This window comes from Pleuronectes platessa, chromosome 1, assembly GCF_947347685.1.
Source record: "Pleuronectes platessa chromosome 1, fPlePla1.1, whole genome shotgun sequence".
Taxonomy (NCBI): domain Eukaryota; kingdom Metazoa; phylum Chordata; class Actinopteri; order Pleuronectiformes; family Pleuronectidae; genus Pleuronectes; species Pleuronectes platessa.
The window spans coordinates 30,854,092-30,875,859 of record NC_070626.1 but is presented as its reverse complement, the minus strand read 5'-3'; the positions used below and the strand labels follow the sequence as shown (position 1 = coordinate 30,875,859).

Sequence of the window (21,768 nt, the reverse complement as noted above, 5' to 3'; positions counted from 1 at the left end):
CAGCTCCGTCGCCTTCTGCTCGACTCTGTGGTGGATCGAGAATCTAGATTCAAAATCCAGTTTCATCATAAAAAGACCTTGTTTGTATTCGACTGTGTGAACCTCAGAACTGATACTGAGTCAGTCGATAAGTACATTAAATCTGTCCTTTTACAATTAAGTGCAGAAAATATGTAATTATCACAAGAGCTACTAAGTTTACACAAATCCTGCAAATTTGAGAGGTAGTTTTATTAGGTTATGTTAAACTTAAAAAAAAATCCTGAATCAAACAAAAGAGACAAAAGCCGTATTATCATGTGGAATGTGCTCAAATATCAAAATGACAAATACTTTTCAGGCTTTGACTGATATATTATTAAACATATATTATATTATATTTTCATTGTATAAGCAGTACTACTGTTGTGCTCGGACAAGTTAGATCTGAGGGTTGTGAGACATTTAAAGGGGTAAAAATCACACCAGGTATTTATTATTATGATTTTTGTTATTGTTAGTAGTAGTAGTAGTAGTAGTAGTAGTAGTAGTAGTAGTAGTAGTAGTAGCAGTAGTAGTAGTGTATGCCATAGTAGTAGATAGTCGAACAAAAGTAGCATCATAAGAAATGAAACAATAATAAAATATGAATAACAGAAATTAAAAGAATATTTTTACTGCTGTGATTCGGGAGATGAAAGTTTTGAAATTAGAGAAAGTTGAATTGAATACGAATTTCAAAAAGTTTAAAATGAGATTCGACCTACACCAGATAATTAGATAATCAGATAATTAGTAAATTAGTTAATTAGTTAATGAGCCTGTCAGACTCTCACCCTTTACCCCCCCCCCCCCTCCTCACCCCCTCTCTCTCTATTTTGGTGCTCCCTCGCGCTGCCAAGCCGCTGACGTCATGCTCCTGTTAATGATTAGCATGTGGAAACGAGCACGGCGAGACCGTCTGCGTCAAAGAGGCGGAAACGCAGCCGGAACACGACTAGTCCTGCCTTCAAAATAAAAGCATATGGATAAATGCATAAATTGATTTAAAAAAATTAACTGTAAAATAAAACAGTGTAATCTGCAGGAAACCACGAAACTGACAAATGATTGACTGATTTATTGTACTCAAGTACTGTTTTGTACTTTACTTAAGTATTCATTTTTTTATGTCAGATTATATTTCTGGAAAATGCTGTACTTTTTTCACTACTCTATTTTATTTTATAACTTTAGATACATTTCAAATTCATAATAATCACCATAAATAGAAAAACATATTTCATGCAATGTATATTGTATATGTGTGTGTTTATGTTTCTATGATCTTGCTTTTAATACATTTCAAATCATTGTCTATTTTTACTTCTTTGTATAACTTTTGCTAGTTTTATACTTTTATCCTAAGTCTTCGTTTTATTGCTTACGTGTCCATATTGATCCATCTTATTTCATGTCTTTGAAATGCACTTTATGTAAGAAAGCTGCTGTATAAATCAAATGTGATTATTAAACTACCAAATATTAACTGAACTTTGGACAGTCAATTAAAAAACAAAATATATTTTTTATTGATTGATGGACTTTAAACACCAAACCCAGTATTTATAAATTAATAAACGACACATTAAAATTAACGCTGGAGCTTGAAGAAGTTTGTCATAGAAATTAAACTTTATTCAACGTTAACATTATGGCTAAGAAACCTTTTCCTGCAGCGTCGCACCTTATTGTGAAAGGTGCGTGCGGAAGCGCCTCGCTGTGTTCCGGGAGTTTAACCGCGTCTTTCCGAGCCGGAGAGAGGGAGACGGAGGAAAAGTTAGTTCAAGATGGCAAATCCCTCAGACCCGGAGTGAAGGGGCACCGCTCCCCCGAGAACCAGCTCAGCGAGTCGGCCGTCCCGAGACAGACCCGCCCGGCGATGAGAACCGCGCCCGGAGGTAAGAGCCGAGCTGAGTCCGGCGCCTGCGACCGTCCTCCCGCAGAGCTGCGGTTCAGAAGCCCAACTTTCTGGAGCTCCTTGTTTTCTCTCCACTCTGTGTTTATACAACTCACATCTTTATATATAGATATAAAGATAAATACATATATCTATAGAGAGAAGCTGCTTTTAATTGAAACCACTTTTTAAATTAATGGCGGTTCGTGAAATCTGTGTCCGTCAGTGTTTGTGTTGTAACTTCGCTGACTCGCAGTCGGTCGCAGCAGAGCCGGAGAAGCGGCCGCTGGTTTATTAACAAGTGGTTTTTATCTCAACAAACTTCACATGTATTTATATTCATCCATATTCATGTGTATTTGCGAGTGTGTGTGTGCCGGCGAGGCGGTGACAGACAGCGGCTAACGCTCCTCTGTGAGCCCGGGCTCTGCTGCTAGCTTCCCCCCGCAGCGCCTCCTCGCCACCGGAGCCGGTCCCCGGTTTTATCTAAAAAGAAGCTTCACGTCTCTAGAACCTGTCGGTAGAACCACCGGAGGGAACCAGCGGCCCCAGCGGGACACAGCCCCCGCTGCCCTGCCTGCCTCCGCCGGCCCTGTCCCCGGCGTCCTCCCTCTGGAAACCCCCGGGATGCAGCGCCCTGCAGCCCGCAGCTGTATTTTTAGGAATGGGTGGATACCAGAAACGAAATTTTGTTTATTTTGGTCTCGGCGGTGAATGCAAGCCGCAAGCCTGCGCACAGGCGACGGCGAGCAGGCGACCTATAAATGCATGTATGGGTTGTAGTGGAGGAAGGCTGGGCTCCGGGTCCGGAGCTGCAGCAGCAGGTCTGCGGGGCTGAAGCAACAGGGACACGGCTCTGTCGCATTCCCACTGAGCCTGTCTGGGGGAAAGTCTTTGCATGTGCATGAAACAGAGGGAGGGACGTGCCTCAGTGAGTATTGTGTGTTTTAAATTTGTTTCTTCCTCTCCTCTCCTCCCTCCTCCTCCTCCTACTCCTCCTCCTCCTGCCCCTCACTTCTAACATCCTCCTGCAGGCGTGCGAGGGATTCCCTGAAGAAAACATGCCAGTGAGGCTGATGTGACACAGCGTGTGCTGGAAGAGAGCTGACTCATCAAATATCCATCCCTCCGAGAGCGACCGAGCAGCCGAGAGCAGCTCATATCTCCTAATGCCTTGCTAGAGGAGCAGTCTCACAACCCCCCCCCCCCTCCCAGCACCAGCAGCACCAGCAGCACCAGCGGAGATTAAGACGGTGCAGAAACACCTTCGCAGGATTACATTCAGCGCCGGCTGTGGCTGAAACACATCTCGGCTGTAAAAGGCTTCTGCTCCAGCTGATAATGACAAAGCTAAGAATGGCAGCACAGTGCGTCAGCTGAACTTCACACCAGCCCACCTCCCTCCCCAGTAACCAGCTGATAGGACCTCCCCGGCCAGTTTCACCCAAACCCCTTTAGCGTCCCCCATCCCCGGCACCACCATCAGTCTGCCCTTCAACCCCCCCGCCTCGCAGACCATGATGTTTCGTGATCAGGTGGGCGTCCTGGCCAGCTGGTTCAAGGGGTGGAACGAGTGCGAGCAGACGGTGGCCCTGTTGTCCCTGCTGAAGAGGGTGAGCCGGACCCAGGCCCGCTTCCTGCAGCTGTGTCTGGAGCACTCCCTCGCCGAGTGCACCGAGCTGCAGGTCCTGGAAGGAGAGGCCAACAACCCAGGTAGGACAGTCCGCTGCTCACACAGTCAACCACGACTTCATCCGTGAGGAGGCGATGAGGATGACGCGCTCACAGGCAGAACGGTTAAAGCAACACTGTGTAGCTTTTGCTGAGCAACAGCGCCCTCTACAGCCACACGTTGTTATTTGTCTTTTGTGGTTTGTATATAGCGAAAATGAAAATTAGACTCCCGGTCGGGAAAGTGAAGCCAAAGCGGAAATACAGCTTCTATAGAAGTCTGTGAGAAAATTACTCAACTTCTCCCTTGATTGATTGATTGATTGATTGATTTTTTTTTTTTTATAGGAGTTTAAGAAATGTGTTGTTTCAAGTCTTCAATGCAGCAGGATGTTCATTTTGTTATGGTCCCATTAAGACTCGAATATAAAGCCCCACGTGTATTGGGGCTTGGAGACTGTCACCGTGTGATTGACAGCTAGCCACCAGTGGGTGCAGGTCGCAGCCCATCTGTGAATCCAAGATGGCGCTGGACTAAATGCCAAACTCGAGACTTCAAAACGGCCGCTCACAAACCAGTGGGTGAAAAGTTTCCTGCTGAATATTGGAGATAAACTCTGTTTTTTTTAATGACTTCTGAGTCTTTTGTTTTAAGTGAATCATAGTTTAGCTTCGCTCTTGCAACTTGCTGGACCTGATTCTCACAGGAGATCGAACCTGCTCACTGAAGTTCCACAGAGGAGGAGCAGACGTTCAGGGAGAGGAGTGGGATTGAAAGAGGAAGATCCTCTCTATTCACAGTCACTGAACCATCAAACTCATTTTGAAGCTGTTGTTTTAGGGTAAAAAAGTTGCATCGTGTTGCTTTAATTCGTTTTACAGATCTCTCCTACAACCACAATACACTTGTATTCCTAATATTTATATCAACATTTTTCCCGCTGCTGGAAATTAGCAGCAGTTCTTCAAGAAGAGACTCACCAGTCAAATTCACAGATCTCACCAGAGATTTTGCCCACACTATTAAACATTCATGGGGTTTTTCATCGAGTTTTCGACGGCTTGTTTTCCCAGAGGCTTCGCCGTCTCTGACCGTGACACAAACACACAACTAAAGGCTTCACACACACACACACACACACACACACACACACACACACATCTCCTGCCCAACACATTCCTGCATCCAGAGTAATAAACAGCTGAATCACTGATGGTATGAAACGGTGCAAATTGTTGCGCTGACCCGTTGCCAGCCACTGAATGATTATAGAAGGAGGTCGGGGTCGTGTATAGTGTGAGCTCAGCTGGGACTGAGGCTGGCTCCAGACGACACTCAGCCAGTCGGTGTGCCAGCCTATAGTGCTGTAGCCCCCCCCCCGGGGTTGGTATCGCGCCAAGGCACCCATGGGGGGGGGCTGTGGCTGGGTTTTTGTTGCATCAGACTGCAGCGTGGCCATGGAAACAAAAACCCTGGCAACTGACTGGGCTCATGAAAAATAGAATGAAGTGTTTCTGCTGCTGTGATGGAGAGCCGTGTGTAACCCAGGGCAGCGTCTGCAGGCAGCAACACATCTGCTGGCTGACGCTGGACTTCAGGAGGCAGCGCATGTAACTGAGGGTGATCTAATGACTCTGACCGGCAGTGATGCTCACACTCATCACAGGGATCTCACTGTTTGTACGACGGCCACTGGCTCCAGTTGAGTTTTTGGCTGCTCTTTGTTATTGTCCAAAGGAGATGTGTGACGTTTCTTTCATCTTTGTAAAAGTTCTGCAAAGTTCTGTAGTCTCCTGAAGCTCAGCTGTGTGGTTGAGAGTTCTGCATGAGACACAGAGCCGGAGAAAAGTTAAATCTCCGAACGTTGGGCACTGGTTTTCTACGGTTTCAGGGTTGAAACAACACGTTTGCTTCAGACTATGTCCAAAGGTGTGCCACAGGCTTCAGGGTACGTTTTCTCTCATTTGGTGCAGAGGCATTGCCCAATCAGCGATGATGTGTAATATAAAGCCTGATGTTTTAAACAGGCAGTGACACACTGGACTTTAAGGTTTGCTCCTGCAGCTGCTTGTTTTTTATTCGCATCAGTTGAAGTTGTTGGATGCAGTTACTCCAGACGACGAGAGCAGAGACATCAGCTGGAGTTTGAAGATTTGAACGCAGTATTAAACACGTCATCTACCTCAAGAGATTTCTTCCACAACAACGCCGAGATTGATCCTCTCAGCTGCCGTAGTTCCAACGCTTCGCGAAGGCGTTCAATGCACCGCCATTCAACGTTTTAATAATTGTTTCTCGGGCCGACATTTCCCGCTGGAAGTGTTATCCAATGACAACAGAGTGAGCCAGCTGGCCAATCAGAGCAGACTGGGCTATATCAGGAGGGGGAGGGGTCTTAAAGAGACAGGCGGTAAAACCAAGTGATTGAGACAGAGGCTGAAAAGTGGTGCTGCAGTAAGAAGATGTGTTTTTTGAACACCAGCGCAAGTAAACTTTTTTAAAGTCATGACTCAAATTAGAATAATCAACATGAATTTGAGCTGAGAAAGTCTCCTTCAATATAAAGCTGGAGTTTTTCTGAAGTTTCCTCCGAACCCCGACTGGTTCATACAGTCAGATGAAAAAATAGGAGTTATTTTTATTTGCTTTTCAGAACACAGTGCGTTGTATGAGTGTGAGTCAAAGAGACTTGTGATGTTTGCAGTGAAACTTGAGTCACAGTCATATTTCACTCTTACATCCTGTATGAATCTTCGTTTCTCAACTAACAAGGCCTTGATTTACGGTGTAGGTGGAACGAGACATTAAAGACATACGCCCGTGGGTGGAGTTGTGGTTGTTGCTGTAAAATAACGTCTGAGGATTCATTTGACTCGTGAATGGTATTTGGAGATTTGCACAGTGTTCCGGTGCACAGAGCAGGTTTGATGGCTGTGGATATGAAGGCCTTTGTTGGCACAGCAGTCAAATAGCCTGGAATGATTAGTAAGACCTGGAATCTACATTACATTGGCAAATTTACCCTGATTATGAAAACACGCTAAGGAACGCTGATACAAATATTTCATACAAAACAAATGTCGCAGTTCAATAAATTGTCACCAAATAAGTATCTACTCAACATCTATGAAGGATTTTTCTTTTTGCTGTGCAGTCAGTTTACTCTAAGATGAACCAAACTGAACCAAAGTCTTTTGAATTTGTTTATACCGAACTTTCCATACTACTATATTTAGAAAGATATTTTCTGTCCTTGTTACTTCTGATGCTCTTTATTAGAGTCCGGTGCAGGTTTTCGGGCTTTGTCGAGTCAAGAATAAAGCCTGAGCAATATGAATGTTTGGTGGCAGATGCCAATACTTGTATTAGGGGATTAACAGGTGCCAACACATCAGTGATTCCTTTATATCACAAATGGGAAAAGCAGTTTCTGTTGAGCAAAGACGTCTTTGTACACAAACGTTAGTGGAAAGCCGAGCCGTGCGGCTCTTTGTGTCTCGATACAGTTTCCAACAACCTCTGTCCCAGAATAAATCAGATTTCGAATGAGCCTCTACCTCCTGCACATCCACACTGAGTGTTTCAGCCACGCCCTTCGAGTTCCTCGCACCTGCGTCAGCTTGTTGTCGCTTCCCGTCCGCTGATTCAGCTAAAAGAGATGGAGTCAGCAGTGGCTGTTTCAGTGCTGCCGACTTCACGTCAGGACACCAACTGCTGAAAAGAGGCAGATTGAGAAGGTTGTCTGGTTACGTGATCCCTCTGGTATGTTGTGGTGACACAGTGCTTGTGTCGGGGGGGAAGGCTGATTTATTTATTGGTTTACTGTGCTAATATTTGCAATTATTTCTTATTATAGTTATGTGAGGGGAGGAGAACACGGTTGTTCCGTTGTCTTGGAAATATTCAATAAAATCCAGGATTTATATCAGAGGTGCTGCCCTGACAGAATTTGACCAGTTTGTCTATTTAAAACTTTATTCTCAACATGCACAAATGAATCGATATTAATAAATTCAAATGTTGTTTTTCATAATGCTGCACCTGATTATTTTAGTGAGTGAATATTAGTAAGTAAATGTACTTGTTTTTATCAGTGGATTCCTGCCAGTTTTAATGAGTTCAAAAATCACTGCTATAGTCTGTTTGGTAATCTCGTGTATAATTTAGAAATTAAGCAGTTTAATGTTTCGTATTTCCTGTTTTTTCCTCTACCGAAAACATCCGCAACTGTGACCTTAGAACCAAGGTCTGTACCAAACTGTGCTTTTTGTTTACCACTACACCGTGACAAATAGCCGTAAACATCCACCCAGGTAAAAACCCTTCCCCTTCAGATTGTTCCCCACAGGTTGAACAGGCTTTTTCCTGTTGTGCAGTGTGATGTGCTGCCGGTGCAGAAATGAGACGTGCCGGCGGCTCGAGGGTTAACGTGCAGCTGGAAGTCTCGGGCTGAGTGGAAAAGCGCAACTATTTTCAAAGCGGTGTACAAATGAATGGAATCCTCAGTGACCTACTTCTCCGAGCGGCTGAGAGGCCTCCTTGTTTTGGGACCCAGCGAGTGATGCGACTTTATTTGCCACTTGAGATGCGATTGTAGTAAACGGGGCAGAGTTCACAGGCGAGATCTGATTTTATTCTAGTTTCTGTGTAGACTGGTTACTGCAGTTTACTGTAGATCTGTAAATGAAGCATTAGTTCCTTGAGTTTTCAGTTCAGTCATTGGCTTAAGTCAACAAGGGAGCTCTTCCAAATCACTTCACATTAAACCACCGTAAATCCCACATTTATTACATCCCTGCAGCATTTCAGTTGTTATTAGGAAATTAAACTTCCCCCCGTTAGGGAGAACAAAACTTCTTTTGAGACAATCCCAAGAGAGACCATATCTGATCAAGCTGAGAATATGAATAGCGAGCAGAGTAGCATCTGAAGACACACAGACACACACACTCAGAGGGTGTGGGGTTAGTGTAAGGGGTGGGGTTAGGACTGGACAGTGGCTCTGGTGTTCTGAATGACTAACCTCATTTTCGTGTGGTGTGGCGTTCTGCTGACCTGGCCTGCACGGCTGTTTGAGCGGGAAGGAGGTGGGGGGGAGGGGGGGGGGACTCGATGTGTACGAGCAGCTGTGTTGTAGAGGAGACGGGGACTGAGGGAGAGCTCTGTATGGACGACGAGTCGCGGCAGCGTCTTTAGGGCTCAGTGCCGTCCAAAAGCTTTAATAAACAATTCATTGATTTTGATACAGGTTTCTGGAAAAATATTTTTTCTTTTTTTATCAAATCCATTTCAGCAGAAACTCACATTGCATATTTCGGTCAAACGTTGTCAAAGATGCTTCGTGATGTAATAAGTAAACATATTTACCACAATATTGTTAAACTTATGTTGTCGGTTCTGTAGATGAGGGGTATTAGTCCAGTAGAAGATTTGAAGGTGGCCCCCATGCCACTAGAATTTGAGAGTGAGACTTTAAATGATCCACAAGCATTCAAGAGTTTCATCAAATCCATCATGTCGCTGGCACTTGAGCTGCACTTCTTTACCTGAGCTCCTGCACAGGAGCTGGACCAATGGATAAATCTATTGTCCATCCCCAGAGGCTGACACACGTTTACAAGTTCGTCAATGACTATTAGTGTCAGAGCTTAGTGAGGCCCAATTCCATTACCCCCCCAATCTACCTAGCCCTTCCCCTCCATTTCGCGCGTTCACGCATTGGGTTAAGGCCAATTTATGCTTCTCCGTTTTGACAGACATGGACAGATAGGACCGCCTTCTTTGCCGTGGAACCTCCTCTCCGGGCTCCGGAGAGCTTTTCGTGCAGCTCTGATTTTTCGAAATACACGTCGGCATGGCGGAGAGCCTACAGATAGCCATTGGCTGTGATTGGTCCGCTAACGACGGTATTTTCGGAACAACATCATTTCCGGACCTCAAACTTCCTGTTTCATTTCCTATATCACAATAAACCCAATCACAACTACGATTCTACGATTAATGTGACAAGTGTGTTAAGCCAGCGGAGTTGTCCGGCTGACGGTGGCTGGTTAGAGCGCTGACGGCATGTGTGAACTGTCACATACGGTTATAACGAACTTTCATAACGGCGCTAGCGTCCTAGCCACCATGCTAACTGTGAAAAAACATGCTGTCACGACTTTAATTCCACGGCTATCATGAGCGTGTTTCTCAAACACCGACACGTTAGAAATAAACACTTGGTAGTAGTTAGTATCAGGAGTCACTGCTGACTGTGTGTGGAAGCTGGGGGGGAAGCTAGCTGCCTCCGTGTAGCTTCAAGCTTTTGAATTACCAACGCAGTTCGGAAACAAGACCGGGGAACCGCTGCGCTAGGAAACGATAACATAAGCATTATGACCTGCTGGGTGTCACTTTATTTATTTAGTTACCATCTTACACTGTATGTGTGAAAAGCTGGGAGCAGGTAAATAATGAACGTGGACTTCTTCTGAGAACTCATGAGGTAGGCTTCTCTAAGCTCGTCTTCCGTTGCGCCACCTACTGGTCTGGTGCCCAATTGTTGTCAGCAACGGAGAACTATAAATCAAAAAGTGTCCGATCCGTCCGTCCGTAGTGGACTCGGAGAAGCATAAATTGGCCTTAAGTGTGTCCTGATCATTGTTGGGGTGGGGGGTAGGGGCCAAGTGTTTGGGCCATCGAAACGAAGAGTTTTCAGACCCACACTCCCGAAACGCTAGCATGCAAATGCTACATCGTATCGCATGATCATCCCTTATTTTCTCGTAATTTCATGTTGCATCCCCCCTCTTTGAATATACACGATGCACTTGAAGTGCTGTTCTAATTCGTAGAGGAAGATTTCAACCACTAGGTAGCTCTTAAAAACAAGGGGTAGGGGTAGGAAGAAGGGGTGAAACGGGATTGGGCTGTAATGTCCCCCTCTGTCTGGATTTCTCACTGTAAACATTGTCCACACTTTATCTTTTCGAACAGATTTGATACTTATTTCAAGCTCTTCCATTGTACTGAATCCCTCAGATATAAAAACACCTATATTTACACCTGGAAGCAGCAGATTCTTAGAAGTACATGAATTATACAGTGGTTGTAGATGGGTGGGAGGGGCTTGAATATCAGAGTTTGAACTTGAAAAGCTGTTTAAATCTGGGTCAAAATATTACTTCCACCTAAAAAATTAATAATTTTCATAGAAGCTGCCGAGACCATCTTTGTGTGTGTGATATTGTAGAGAGAGAAAGCATACTTCTGAGAGTGTGTGTGTATGTGTGAGAGAGAGATGAATGACGGGAAAGGGAAAGTGCGTTGTGTAAGGTTTAGTATTAGTCAGAGAATTCCTGATGCGCTCTCTGCCTAAACTAGGTCTGATGAAAACCTGGGCTGGAAATCAGCATTCCTGGCCGAGGCGGTGAGCGGTTCCGGTGTTGGGGATACTGTCTAGGAATGTGGGCACGTCGCAGCACACTCGAGTCGAGCACTCAGCGAGAGTTGAACGGGGGCTTTTCCAGTTGAGGGAGCTGGGAGTGGGGGGGACACACAGTGGAAAAGGAAAACTTATTCCACCTTCAGTCGAGCTAAGGTCTCCTGTGTACACTGTGGAATATACGAGGGGAGGAGGAGGAGGAAGGGGTGGGGCCAAGAAGGATAGTTGTGCCATTTACAGCTCCTAACTCATTCACACTTTTGCATATCAAGTTTTTAGCTGAGCTCAGTCAATACTCGGTTACGCTTTTTAAATCTTTCTTGGATGTGACCTTCACTTCTTCTTGAGAGGGTATGTAGTTGGTAAAGTCCCAGACGTCCCTCTCCATAGCCACACTTTCCAGCTTTTGCTTGGGCATCCCGAGGTGTTCCCAGGGCCAGATGGTATAAGTAGTCTCTCCATTGACTTCTGGGTGTACCCTCGGGTCTCCTCCTGATTGGGAATGCTGAGTATACCTCCATTGAGGCCCAGGAGGCTTCCGGACTAGATGCTCCAACCACAACCTCGAGATCTCGATATTTGAGGTGACTTCCCCAGAGCTTGTGTGCATAGATCCACTGGTTAATCGAAAGCTTTGCCCTGCAGCTCGGCTCCTTCTTCACCACAATAACTGCTGAAGGCCTCCCCATCTACCTCAGAGACTGGGCAATCCATCGTCCATCGATTCATCCATCGATTTTTTTCAATCAACGCTTTTGATGGTGATTGCAAAAATGTCTGTTTCAGTGACTTGAGACACAGTTAGCGAGGGACCCAAAAGTTTGCTCACTAAAACCCTGCTATCACCCTTTAACTCTGATGTAGCCGGCCTCCTCTGCCAAGACCGTGTCTATAAATATTTGCTCCCATCGAGCTAAAAGTTTTAAATAGAGGTGATCTGGTCTAATTTCTCTGTTGCACAATCACAAGGGTCATTTGTCAACATCCTTTGTGTCTTTTTTAAATGTCTCATTGACCATTCTTTCAAAGAGAGAGACACAGAGAGAGACAGAGAGAAAACTCTTGTCTCAGGATCAGAGCGCCAAACTATTTGATCGCACCCACGCATGAGCAAACAGTTTATTTCTGGAAGTTGACGGCGTGTTCTGTGAACTCGCACTGAACCTCAGGAATGGGGACAGACAACCTGCCAAAACGGCCAGAAGGGAAAATGAAATTAAGCTCGTCTTTTCTCCGTCGGCCTCTACAGCAAAGACCTTTTTATTTTCAGCTGTTCCTTCCAAGTGGGTTTTTGTGTGTGTTTGTTTTCTCCCCTTAATCTCTCTCTGTGTGTGTGTGTGTGTGTGTGTGTGTGTGTGTGTGTGTGTGTGTGTGTGTGTGTGTGTGTGTGTGTGTGTGTGTGTGTGTGTGTGTGTGTGTGTGTGTGTGTGTGTGTGTGTGTGTGTGTGTGTGTGTGTGTGTGTGTGTGTGTGTGTAGAAACCTGGGACTTTAAGCCTCAGACATGTCAGGCTCTTGATATTATCTCTAAGAGGCGAACGAGGTGTCAATGATAGCAGGGATTATGCAATCAGGAGCTCCACAGACCCTGTAGGTTCAGTCCCAGTTTTGCTTTACCCATTACTATGTCATCTGTGTATGTTTACACCTGGCCTAAAACTAAAAGGCAACATCACCGGTTATGATTGAGTAGCTACACTGATAGAAAAGAATAAACAGGGGTACCATCTTATTTAATTACAGGGTTTTAATGGTACACAAATATAACAGTTTGACACATGCTGTTATGTTATTTTGGGTTTTTGGTACAGCAACAATTCTTGAATTGGAGACACAGTCTGTGAAGCCTTTAGAAATTAGTTGCATGTTTAATATATTAAATATTGCTCCTCATCTGACCCAAATACTGTGTATGAAAACTTTAAGTCATCACCTCAAGTCAGAGGCGTTAACAGCCTATAGGCCTGTGGAGCTATTGAATGGAAACACATAATAAACCTTAGTTGTGTTTACATTATTGTCCTTATCTACACAAAACTGCCTGTTTATACACACCTGACATGCCTTATTGACACATCTAACACACACAAACAGACAATATCAGCTTCTCCTTCATTGTGCTTTCTGGGCCTGGCTGGAGTCCTTGTTTCTATTGGACGTGTGAGAGACTCATTTGTCTCTAAGGACGCGTTCAGCAACAAGTCTCACATTAATCAAACACCTTACGTTTACACCATTAGTGAATTATGACGGTTTAAGAGACAAGTGCTTACATTTAAACAATTGAAATTGATCTGTAATTCAACCTAATGCCGACTACAAATAAAATGTTAAGAGCAAAAACCCCATCTAAATTTACAACTGGGTGATTCAGACCGAGGGTGAGAACAGGTGAGGGATACCAGCTTGTCTCATAGATGACCAGTCAGTCTCAGCCGGACCAGGCCAGACATACAGGCGTATAATGTTTCCCCATATAGCCCCCCCCCCAGACCCTCAGCCAAGGCCTGCCCCGTCCCCGCCCTGCTCTCCGGCAGCTGGCTGTTCCATACAGTACACCTCTTGTGTAAGGAGGCTGTTTAAACTTGGGAGCCGTCCAGCCCCAATTGCACAGACAAGCAGATCTGTAGAGACAAGGCAGCCCATGTAATAACCTAAGTTTGACTTGGAATGAGGAAGATGGTGAGTGGCACCCAGTAACTCATCTAACAATCTGTGATCAATGGGTCAATGTACACCTGTAGCAGACATGATGACTAAAACCTACACATGTACATCATACGGAGACAGTTAACCAACAATAACTGTGTGTGGTGTGCCAGTAAGACTTCAGAAATATCATTAAGCAATTAATTAAACATCAAACCTTTAACCGAGTCGTTAATGAACGATAGTCATCTGAAGTTCAGTGGATGTGTTTTTCGAGACAACTGAGTAAAACTGAGATATGACCTAACGCAAGGAGTTGATGACAGCTCTGCTGTAGACACTGACAGTGAATGTTTTTGATTATTTGATCATTAGTTTGTTCAGCACTGAAAACACGATGTATTTATGGTTCAGGATCAGGTCGCGTCCTGATATTTCCTCACTGTGAGGGTATTTACATTTACAAGCACGGAATCTTCGTCAACTGTGGTAAGAGAGACGGACAATCGTGAGTCAGTGGTTTGTAATGTAGATGAATTCAAGGGTTCTTTAACTTGCCTAATGTTGGCGTCATTGTCACTCATCAACATCGGAAACAAGGCTGGAGAAAACCTCCAAACAGACCAGACTCTGGCCTCTTTGTGGTCGTCAGAGTACAGTCGTTACAGCTGGACGTATGAATATCAGGTTTTCTCATAAAACTTGGAAACAATAAGAAGGTTAATGCTCGGGTGCTCGTGATCTCAACTGTCAGGGATGATGTGAAGAGGCAGAAGCAGGAGATGCTCAGAACAAGAACTGTAAAAGACAGTGCAGGTGGACTGAGGACAACTGGTGCCGTTTTTAAAGGCAACGGGTGGTCACAGCAAATATGATGTTACTGTTTCATTCCTAAACTTAACCGAAGTGACTAAACCTCGTTCAGCATTTGAGCCCTGTGTTATTTAAGTCCTTGAATACCATAACGACTCTTATTCATAACACACGCTGAGAAAGGCTCGGGACATCTTAACATGAGAAGGGCTGCTGTTAGAATAAAAAGTATTCTTGGCAGAGACCTTTTTAGTTTGCTGGTCCACAGCAGCTGAGCCAAAACCTTCATGTGGGACTCTGCTCCGGCCTCAGCTGCGTCTCTCACTGTCCCCTCTGTCCTTGCATGAATGGACGGTGACAGTTGAGACACAGCAAGGCGCCAACCGAACGCACTCATTCACTTCTGATTGGCTCACACGCCGCTGGCCACGATGGACGAAGTGACATCACAGCCCAGCCAGAGAGACCCATGGCAACGGTTGCCTTGCCGGCCATACAACAGGAGATGTTGAGTTCCTGTTTGGTGGAAATGACCTCATCGAAAACCAGATCCCTCCAGGAAGCTGTGTTTGTCTGCCGCCAAGCTCACCACGACGCTCCCGTCCAGGCCAGGTGTCTGTGCAGGACCCATCAATCACCTCATGAGTCATGGACACACTGTACACTCAACCAAAGCCCTGTTTAGACGTAGTTTATTTCTCTAAGTGTGGTTGGATTATAAAAAAGGATAGATCCAAAACGGTAGCTGCCATATAGATTCATAAACCCGTTGCCTCCATGTTGGCAGTTGAGAAGTGGACCAAACCAAAAAGTCACAGCACAAGTTGTATGGATTTCTGAGGGTGTAAACATGCAACCATCCACTGACGCCTTCCTCCACTGAGTCTGTGGTGCAAGCTGCTGAGTAGCGCGCTCGTCGCCTCGGGCTATTGTGCTGTCATGTTTTTTCTGAATGAGTCTGCTTGTGTGTGTGTACGTGCGTTGTCTCAACTCACGTGGTGTTACAGCCGGATGCTGGAGCTACATCCCTCAGGCTGAGGACAGCCGAGGCCGCTGGATAAACTCGTCTGTCTCGCTCTCACAGTCTCACAATCCACATTCCAGTGGACACTCTACTGTACCGTCTATGTCACGGGCTGCAGACAATCATGCTTCTTTTGTCATACTGTCCTTGAACAGAAAACAACACACTCAACTAAGTGATGAGTGTAGCACGGAGGACTCGGACTGTAGACAGAGTAGCTATGTGCTGATTCCATATGTTGAGCAACAGAGCTCAAATTTTTGCTGACCAAATAAAAAATGTCCACGAGCAGCAATATTTATTATTTATTTATAGCGTAACATAAACTGATGCACATGTAAACAAAATGTTTGCGCACTTCCTTACTTTTAGTTGGGGGCTGATACAGATGTTTGGGAGTAAAACATATCAAGAGTGATTCATCAGCCAATTCAATGATTCCTTGAGATTAAACCCTTATTCTAAAGAAATTTAAATTTATTAAACTAGTATATATTTACATATATAAATAGAAAGCACAAGTTAAATAAAATATACGGAACAATAACATTTTTATTGAAAAATATTAACATATTTGCTGGAGGCCACTGAAAAGCTCACCTATTCTCTGGTCTGATGTTGAAGAAGTTTACTAAAGACACGTCCCAGTTACTTTCATAAATGTATCAGAAACATCACCAGTGCACTGTATGTGTGTGTTCACCTTCTTTCCAGCAGGTGCGGAAATAAACCTCTCTTCCACAAAGGAAAATAATTATCATTCTTGTAGGAGGAAGGAAAGGGGGGGGGGGGGGTTGTTAAGAGCAGAGAGACACAGAAACGCAGAGAGAGTGGCTGATGGGCCCCTGACTACCATTTCCTTAAATAGAGTTGTGGGCTTCTCCGGTCCAGCCCTGGCAGAGCTTAGGCTCACATTCCCAGCATAGCTGCGACTGCCACATTCAGAGCCTCCCCAACACTCGAGCTCTACGTACACTTTCACAGGTAGACTGCAAATCATTTCCCCCCGCTCTCAGCCCCACCCCCCCACCCTGCTTCCTGCAGACCTCCAACCACCAGTTACTACTGCAGCATGGGAGAAAAGAGGATGTTGATGAAAGACTCAAGAGGAAGTGGGAAGGCAGGGGTAGAGGCGGGGGGTTGGAGTAAAGGATAGCAAAGAATTGTTCTCCATTCATAAAGCAGCTTCTCAGAGGAAACCTCCCCCACTGCTGGGAAAGAGACAAGGCAAGAAAAAGAAATCCTCATCGCTTACTCTCCACTGACCCACAGCGCACAGCCTGGTGATGTGTCTTAGAAAGCTGCAACAGGTCATCCTGCAGAACAGGAATATCTTTATCTATAGTTTTATTGAGTCAAAAATTAAATCCAAACTCAGATGAGGTTATGAATGGCAGAGAGTTTTACCCACATCCTAGAGTAACTTCCTGCCTCTGATAGACCGCTTTGATTGACAACTGTTTTTGTCCAGAGGAGTTTTTACCTGTTCACATCAACACAACTGGTTACAGATTGTTGTTTTTTACAATGAGGGTTCCAGAAATAAATAATGGCAAAAACTTATGTTGATTAATAAGGCTGCAACAAGGACGTTGCCACCGGGGTCTCCCACCAGCAGCAGCAGGAGATGAACCATTCGCTCTTTAACATTTCTGTTAGTTTAACGCTCTTAAACGAAACGCAGAATGGGCCAGCAATATCTCCTGTCGTCTTGGTGACTCGGCTCGGTCTCTCCTCCGTCCTTTTGAATCCAGGGAGAGTTAATTGGCCAACTAGTCTCAGCTGTGCCACTCTTATCTCCCTGGTTCCCCTGGAGGTTCTCTGAGCTCCTCCACACACACCACCTGGACGTCTGGACTTGACGGATCACAGTTTGACTGAGTGGATGTAAAGTGATGTCCGACATGGTGAAGAGCTCCTCTGTGATGGAGCCACAGAAGCAGGATGCTGCCGTGTACAGTAGCTGTGAAGGCTCTTTTCCTGTGGAGAAAGACACACGTGCACACTGACAAACGCGTCCAGCTCATCGGTTGCAGGTGCTTCCCACTTTAGATGTGTGAGCATGCACGTGCGCAACCCACATGCACGTACACAGTCATCCGGCCGACTGTTTAAAACATCACAGTGTAAATAAGCAAGCAAGGAAAAGACCTCTGACAAGCAGATGAAGGCGGTGCTTTATTTAATATCTGTGACCAGGTGTCCCGACTGGGATGATGCAAGATGGATATGAAAAGGGTTTTCTCATCGTGTTCTTTAATGGGCGACAGGAACCTTGCTCTTAAACCTCGGGTCCAGTTGCCACAGATCCATAAAAGGTTGTAGAATTCATTCATCTAGAAGTAAAGGTCTTAAAAATGTGTAAACATGGGGAGTAGAATAGTTTTTTCTCAAATTGGTCATTCATATTTTTTAAATGCTTTACTGAGAGCTTCTTGTATTACCGTGAGCAAATAGTACTTTTCTCAGAGCAGGTTCTTTTTTTGCACTTTCTGATAATAAGCGACAAGGTGTGGTAAATGCAGCTTCAATGAAAATTCAACCCAGATTATGTGGCATGGATGAAACCACTACCAGGCAATGTACATGAGGCTCAGTGGTAGAACCCCACATGCTGAGAAACAGAAAACTGTCGACAGGCACCAGGTATTTCCCGCGTTCTGTTCTACCCTTGTATCTGAAGTTGTAAGTGTATTTCAAACAGAGTGGCATTTTAAAGAACTCTTAAATCCAACCTGCCTTAAGCTGTCGGATCCCTGGTTTTGCAGCCTGTAATATTTTCTATAGCGTCTCCTGGTTTCCATTATGAGAGAAGAATGTTGTGGCAGGAAAGTTTGGAGCGAGCGCTCGGGTTTGGACGATGACCAGTTAAAACAGTGGGGCGGCCCTCTGACTGTAGATTATTTTAATCATCAGTCCATGAGCTCCCAGTTCAGAGCTCATCTTGTCATTAGAGTCATTAGTCAAAGAGCAAATCAGGAATCTGACTGGACAGGAAATAAACCTTTGCAAACAAACTTTCTGTCAGAAAACTCTAAATGTAACTGTGATGGGGCAGTGCCGAGTTACTCCCTCCTCTCTGTTGCTGCTCCAGGGCCGGAATCGAATGAAGGTGAGACGTGGGGAAAAAGGTTTGATTGTAATATAAAGATTAAAAAGACAGTTCTCCCTGTGTCTGCCTGGGGCTTCTTCGGCATCCTCAAGCAGCCCAAAGATGTGCAGGCTATTATTCCTCTGCATTGTTGTTTGTCTCAGTATTTTGGGCCTGTGATGGATTGGTTGCAGCCCCCTCACGACCCTCAAAGGATAAGAAGTGTAAATACATATATAATATATTGATGGACGGATAAGACGGGTATAGTGAACAGGAGAATTTCCTCTTTATCAAAATGTTAAGTTTTGTAATACAAACTTATAAGGTCGCTCTATCTCACCATGTTTAAGGAAGTGACATAAAACCCATATCTGCATCCTCCCCTTCAATGAAATTGTTCCCAAAAGTTAAGAGGTTCCTCTCTGGCCCTTACCCCATTCTTTCACCAAGTTTAGATAAAGTTGTTTCACTCAGGTTCTGTGTAATCCTGCTGACAGACAAACCCATTTCTCAATTGTGTGAGGTTTAAGAAATGTGTTTGCAGCAGAGAGTGGATTCACTCCACGTTAACACAAAACGGATGTGTGTCAGTCATGTTTGTTTAGTAACGGGCCGTTTGTCTAAATATCCTGATCAGAGCAGCATGTGTCCATGAGATCCTGGTCCAGTGGGAGCAGTGGAAACCACTCGCTGACTGGTTTCCCGGTCCGACCGCCTACTTCCTGTCCCGCCCTTCACCTGCCGGGCACGGCGACTGACACACTGAGATGGACAGGGATAGATTTCCTCTCCCTGCCCTCCTCTTCCCCTTTGCTTCACCACTCTCTTAGCAGAGCTGAGGCTTGTCCTAATATTAATCTTGAAATCTGAAGCTGACCTTTTGAAAGAAAAGGCTGAACTTTACTTTTAGCCTCGACCGGAGTAAACAGTGCTGCTCCTCCTCTGTTATGTGTCAGTGGGTCAGGTCAAGGTCAAGCTGATCTCTGAATCCATCTCTTTCTTTCAAACTGTATTTTTCTCTGACTACAACGCAACTGCATTTACTTTAAAATTCAATGTGGTCGCAATGTGTCCTCAGCTTTGGTCAATCTGGACAAAGTTCGTCCCCAGTGCGTCAACAACCGTACAGTCCTGGTCCCGTGGTCAAGCTCAATCTGATACCTAACACACCTTTGTACTTGCTGTGAATGAAATATTGGTCCCTCTTTATTCCTCTCTTCTCTTTTACTCCCCTGGCTCTTTGTCTTTTTTCACCTCCTCCAGTTTGTCGCCCTGTTCGATTGTCTCGTCTTGTTTATGTTTCAGTTTTCATTCCCTCTCTTTTCTTCCCCTCCAGTCAAAACCTGTTGACACCATTGAACTTTCCAGTCCATCTTGCTATGTCTTGTATCCACCCCCCTTCTACCTCTCCTCTCTCATCCCCCACGAACGGGGCCCCTGAACTTGTGCTGGGGCCTGTGGGAGCCTGCCTGCAGTTCTTGTCAGGACATGGTCTCTCTCTCTCTCTCTCTCTCTCTCTCTCTCTCTCTCTCTCTCCCCCCCTCTCTCTCTCTCTCTCTCTGGGTGTGGCGATGCAGCAGTATTAGATCATTCAAATCATACATTTTGTGCACCACACCTCTTTTACTGTATATACACTCTCCCTCCTGCTCCCCACTTTTCTTTCCTCATCTCCACTCTTTGTTCTCAGTTGCTTTTCTTCTTCTTCTTCTTAGTCGTTTTTGTTTCACCCTCCTTTGCTATTTCACGTGTTGTCGGTGATGCCTCTTTGTTTTTGATGTAACTCAGTTGCACGAGTATCAGAATTTGAAGGGCTGCAGCTACCAGTCATTTTCATTGTTGAACAATCTTTGGACAAAACTGTCCCTTCCAATTTCCAACAGTCCAAGATCATGTGTTCAGGTGTCTTGTCTTGTCCCACTTGGGACAATAGTCACACCCAAAGATGCTCAGTTGTCAGCGGGTAAAGTGGGTCGTCCACTAATTAGAAAAGTAATTCGATCCCCAGTTCCTCCAGTCTGCATGCCGAAGTGTTCTTGGGCAGGACACTGAACCCTTCAACCTCTGACGGCTGTTCCGGAAGCACGTAATTGGTGTGTGATAGAAAAAGAGCTGCGTTGCATGAATGTGTGTGTGCGTGTGTGTGTGTGTGACTGGGCCAATGCAACCTGTGGAAAAATGCTACACAATCTATTCATAAATTATTCGACTACTATTCATGGCAGCTGGAAAATGTGTCTTTATAATCCAGATTGCCTCGAAATTCTGAAAAAGAATCTGTTAGTTTTTGGGGGGGTTTGCTTTAAGGAGCAAGCAACAATATTATGACTCAGACTTTTTGAAATCTTCATTCTTACATTTCACTACAATAATTACCAGAGTCCTGAACCAGCTGTGAATGGCACATGGTATTTGTTCTATTATAAACCCCCCTGTATGAACTTTACCATTAGTCCATATGAACCATGTGTGCTGCCATTTCTTTTACATTGGAGAACAAATCTCTGCCGGTGGTGATAAGGGCCGGCGGCGGTGTCAGTGAGGTGCAAACAAAAATGTAGATCTTTCCACGGTGGAATCTATAGATCATCTCCTGCCTCAGGCTGCTCTACCCAGCAACTCCCTCGCCTCCAGATATCTTCTTTAGTTGTGAATGTTAAAACTGCAGAAAATATTTGCGACCAAATTTCTGTCTGAAAATATCCAGTGAGACTTAATAAGCCTGTGGAAAAACACACTCATACCGTCGGTATCACAGGTGTAATGTAGACAACAACTTAGTCATGTGACATTTTGCCAGACCAGCATCTGATGCCAGTGTTTTGTGTAAACGACTGGAGATTGTCATATTATGGCTCATTATACAGTGTGTGGTGTTAAATAGAACCATAGTAGAGTGGGAATAGGACTGGGGCTCGGACTGTGTGTGTGTGTGTGTGTGTGTGTGTGTGTTTTAGTGTGGGGGGGGGGGGGGCTGTGGATCCGTTAGGAATCACTGCATTTTTCAGCAGCAGGCTCTGTGGTATGCCAGAACATTCCACACTGCTGAGCTGGAGAATCCACTCGGAAAAGCAGGAGCGGGAACTTTTCCTCTCTGCCTCCTCCCACCTCCTCCTCACTCCACCCATCTACTACTCTGCCTTTCTTAATTCTGCTCTCCTCAAGTAACCTCCA

The 21,768-nt window shown here is 45.0% G+C and overlaps 1 protein-coding gene across 2 annotated transcripts in view; it reads left to right on the top strand.

Annotated features, from left to right (window-relative positions):
- The first annotated feature begins 1,804 nt into the window (after positions 1-1,804).
- samd4a (sterile alpha motif domain containing 4A) overlaps positions 1,805-21,768 on the top strand; it is a 52,794-nt gene continuing 32,830 nt past the window's right edge. For both annotated transcript variants that reach the window (XM_053425406.1, XM_053425399.1), the window contains exons 1-2: positions 1,805-1,919; positions 2,953-3,631. In XM_053425406.1, coding sequence (XP_053281381.1) covers positions 3,436-3,631 — 196 coding nt within the window. In that variant the 5' untranslated portion in view covers positions 1,805-1,919; positions 2,953-3,435. The remainder of the gene's footprint in view (positions 1,920-2,952; positions 3,632-21,768) is intronic.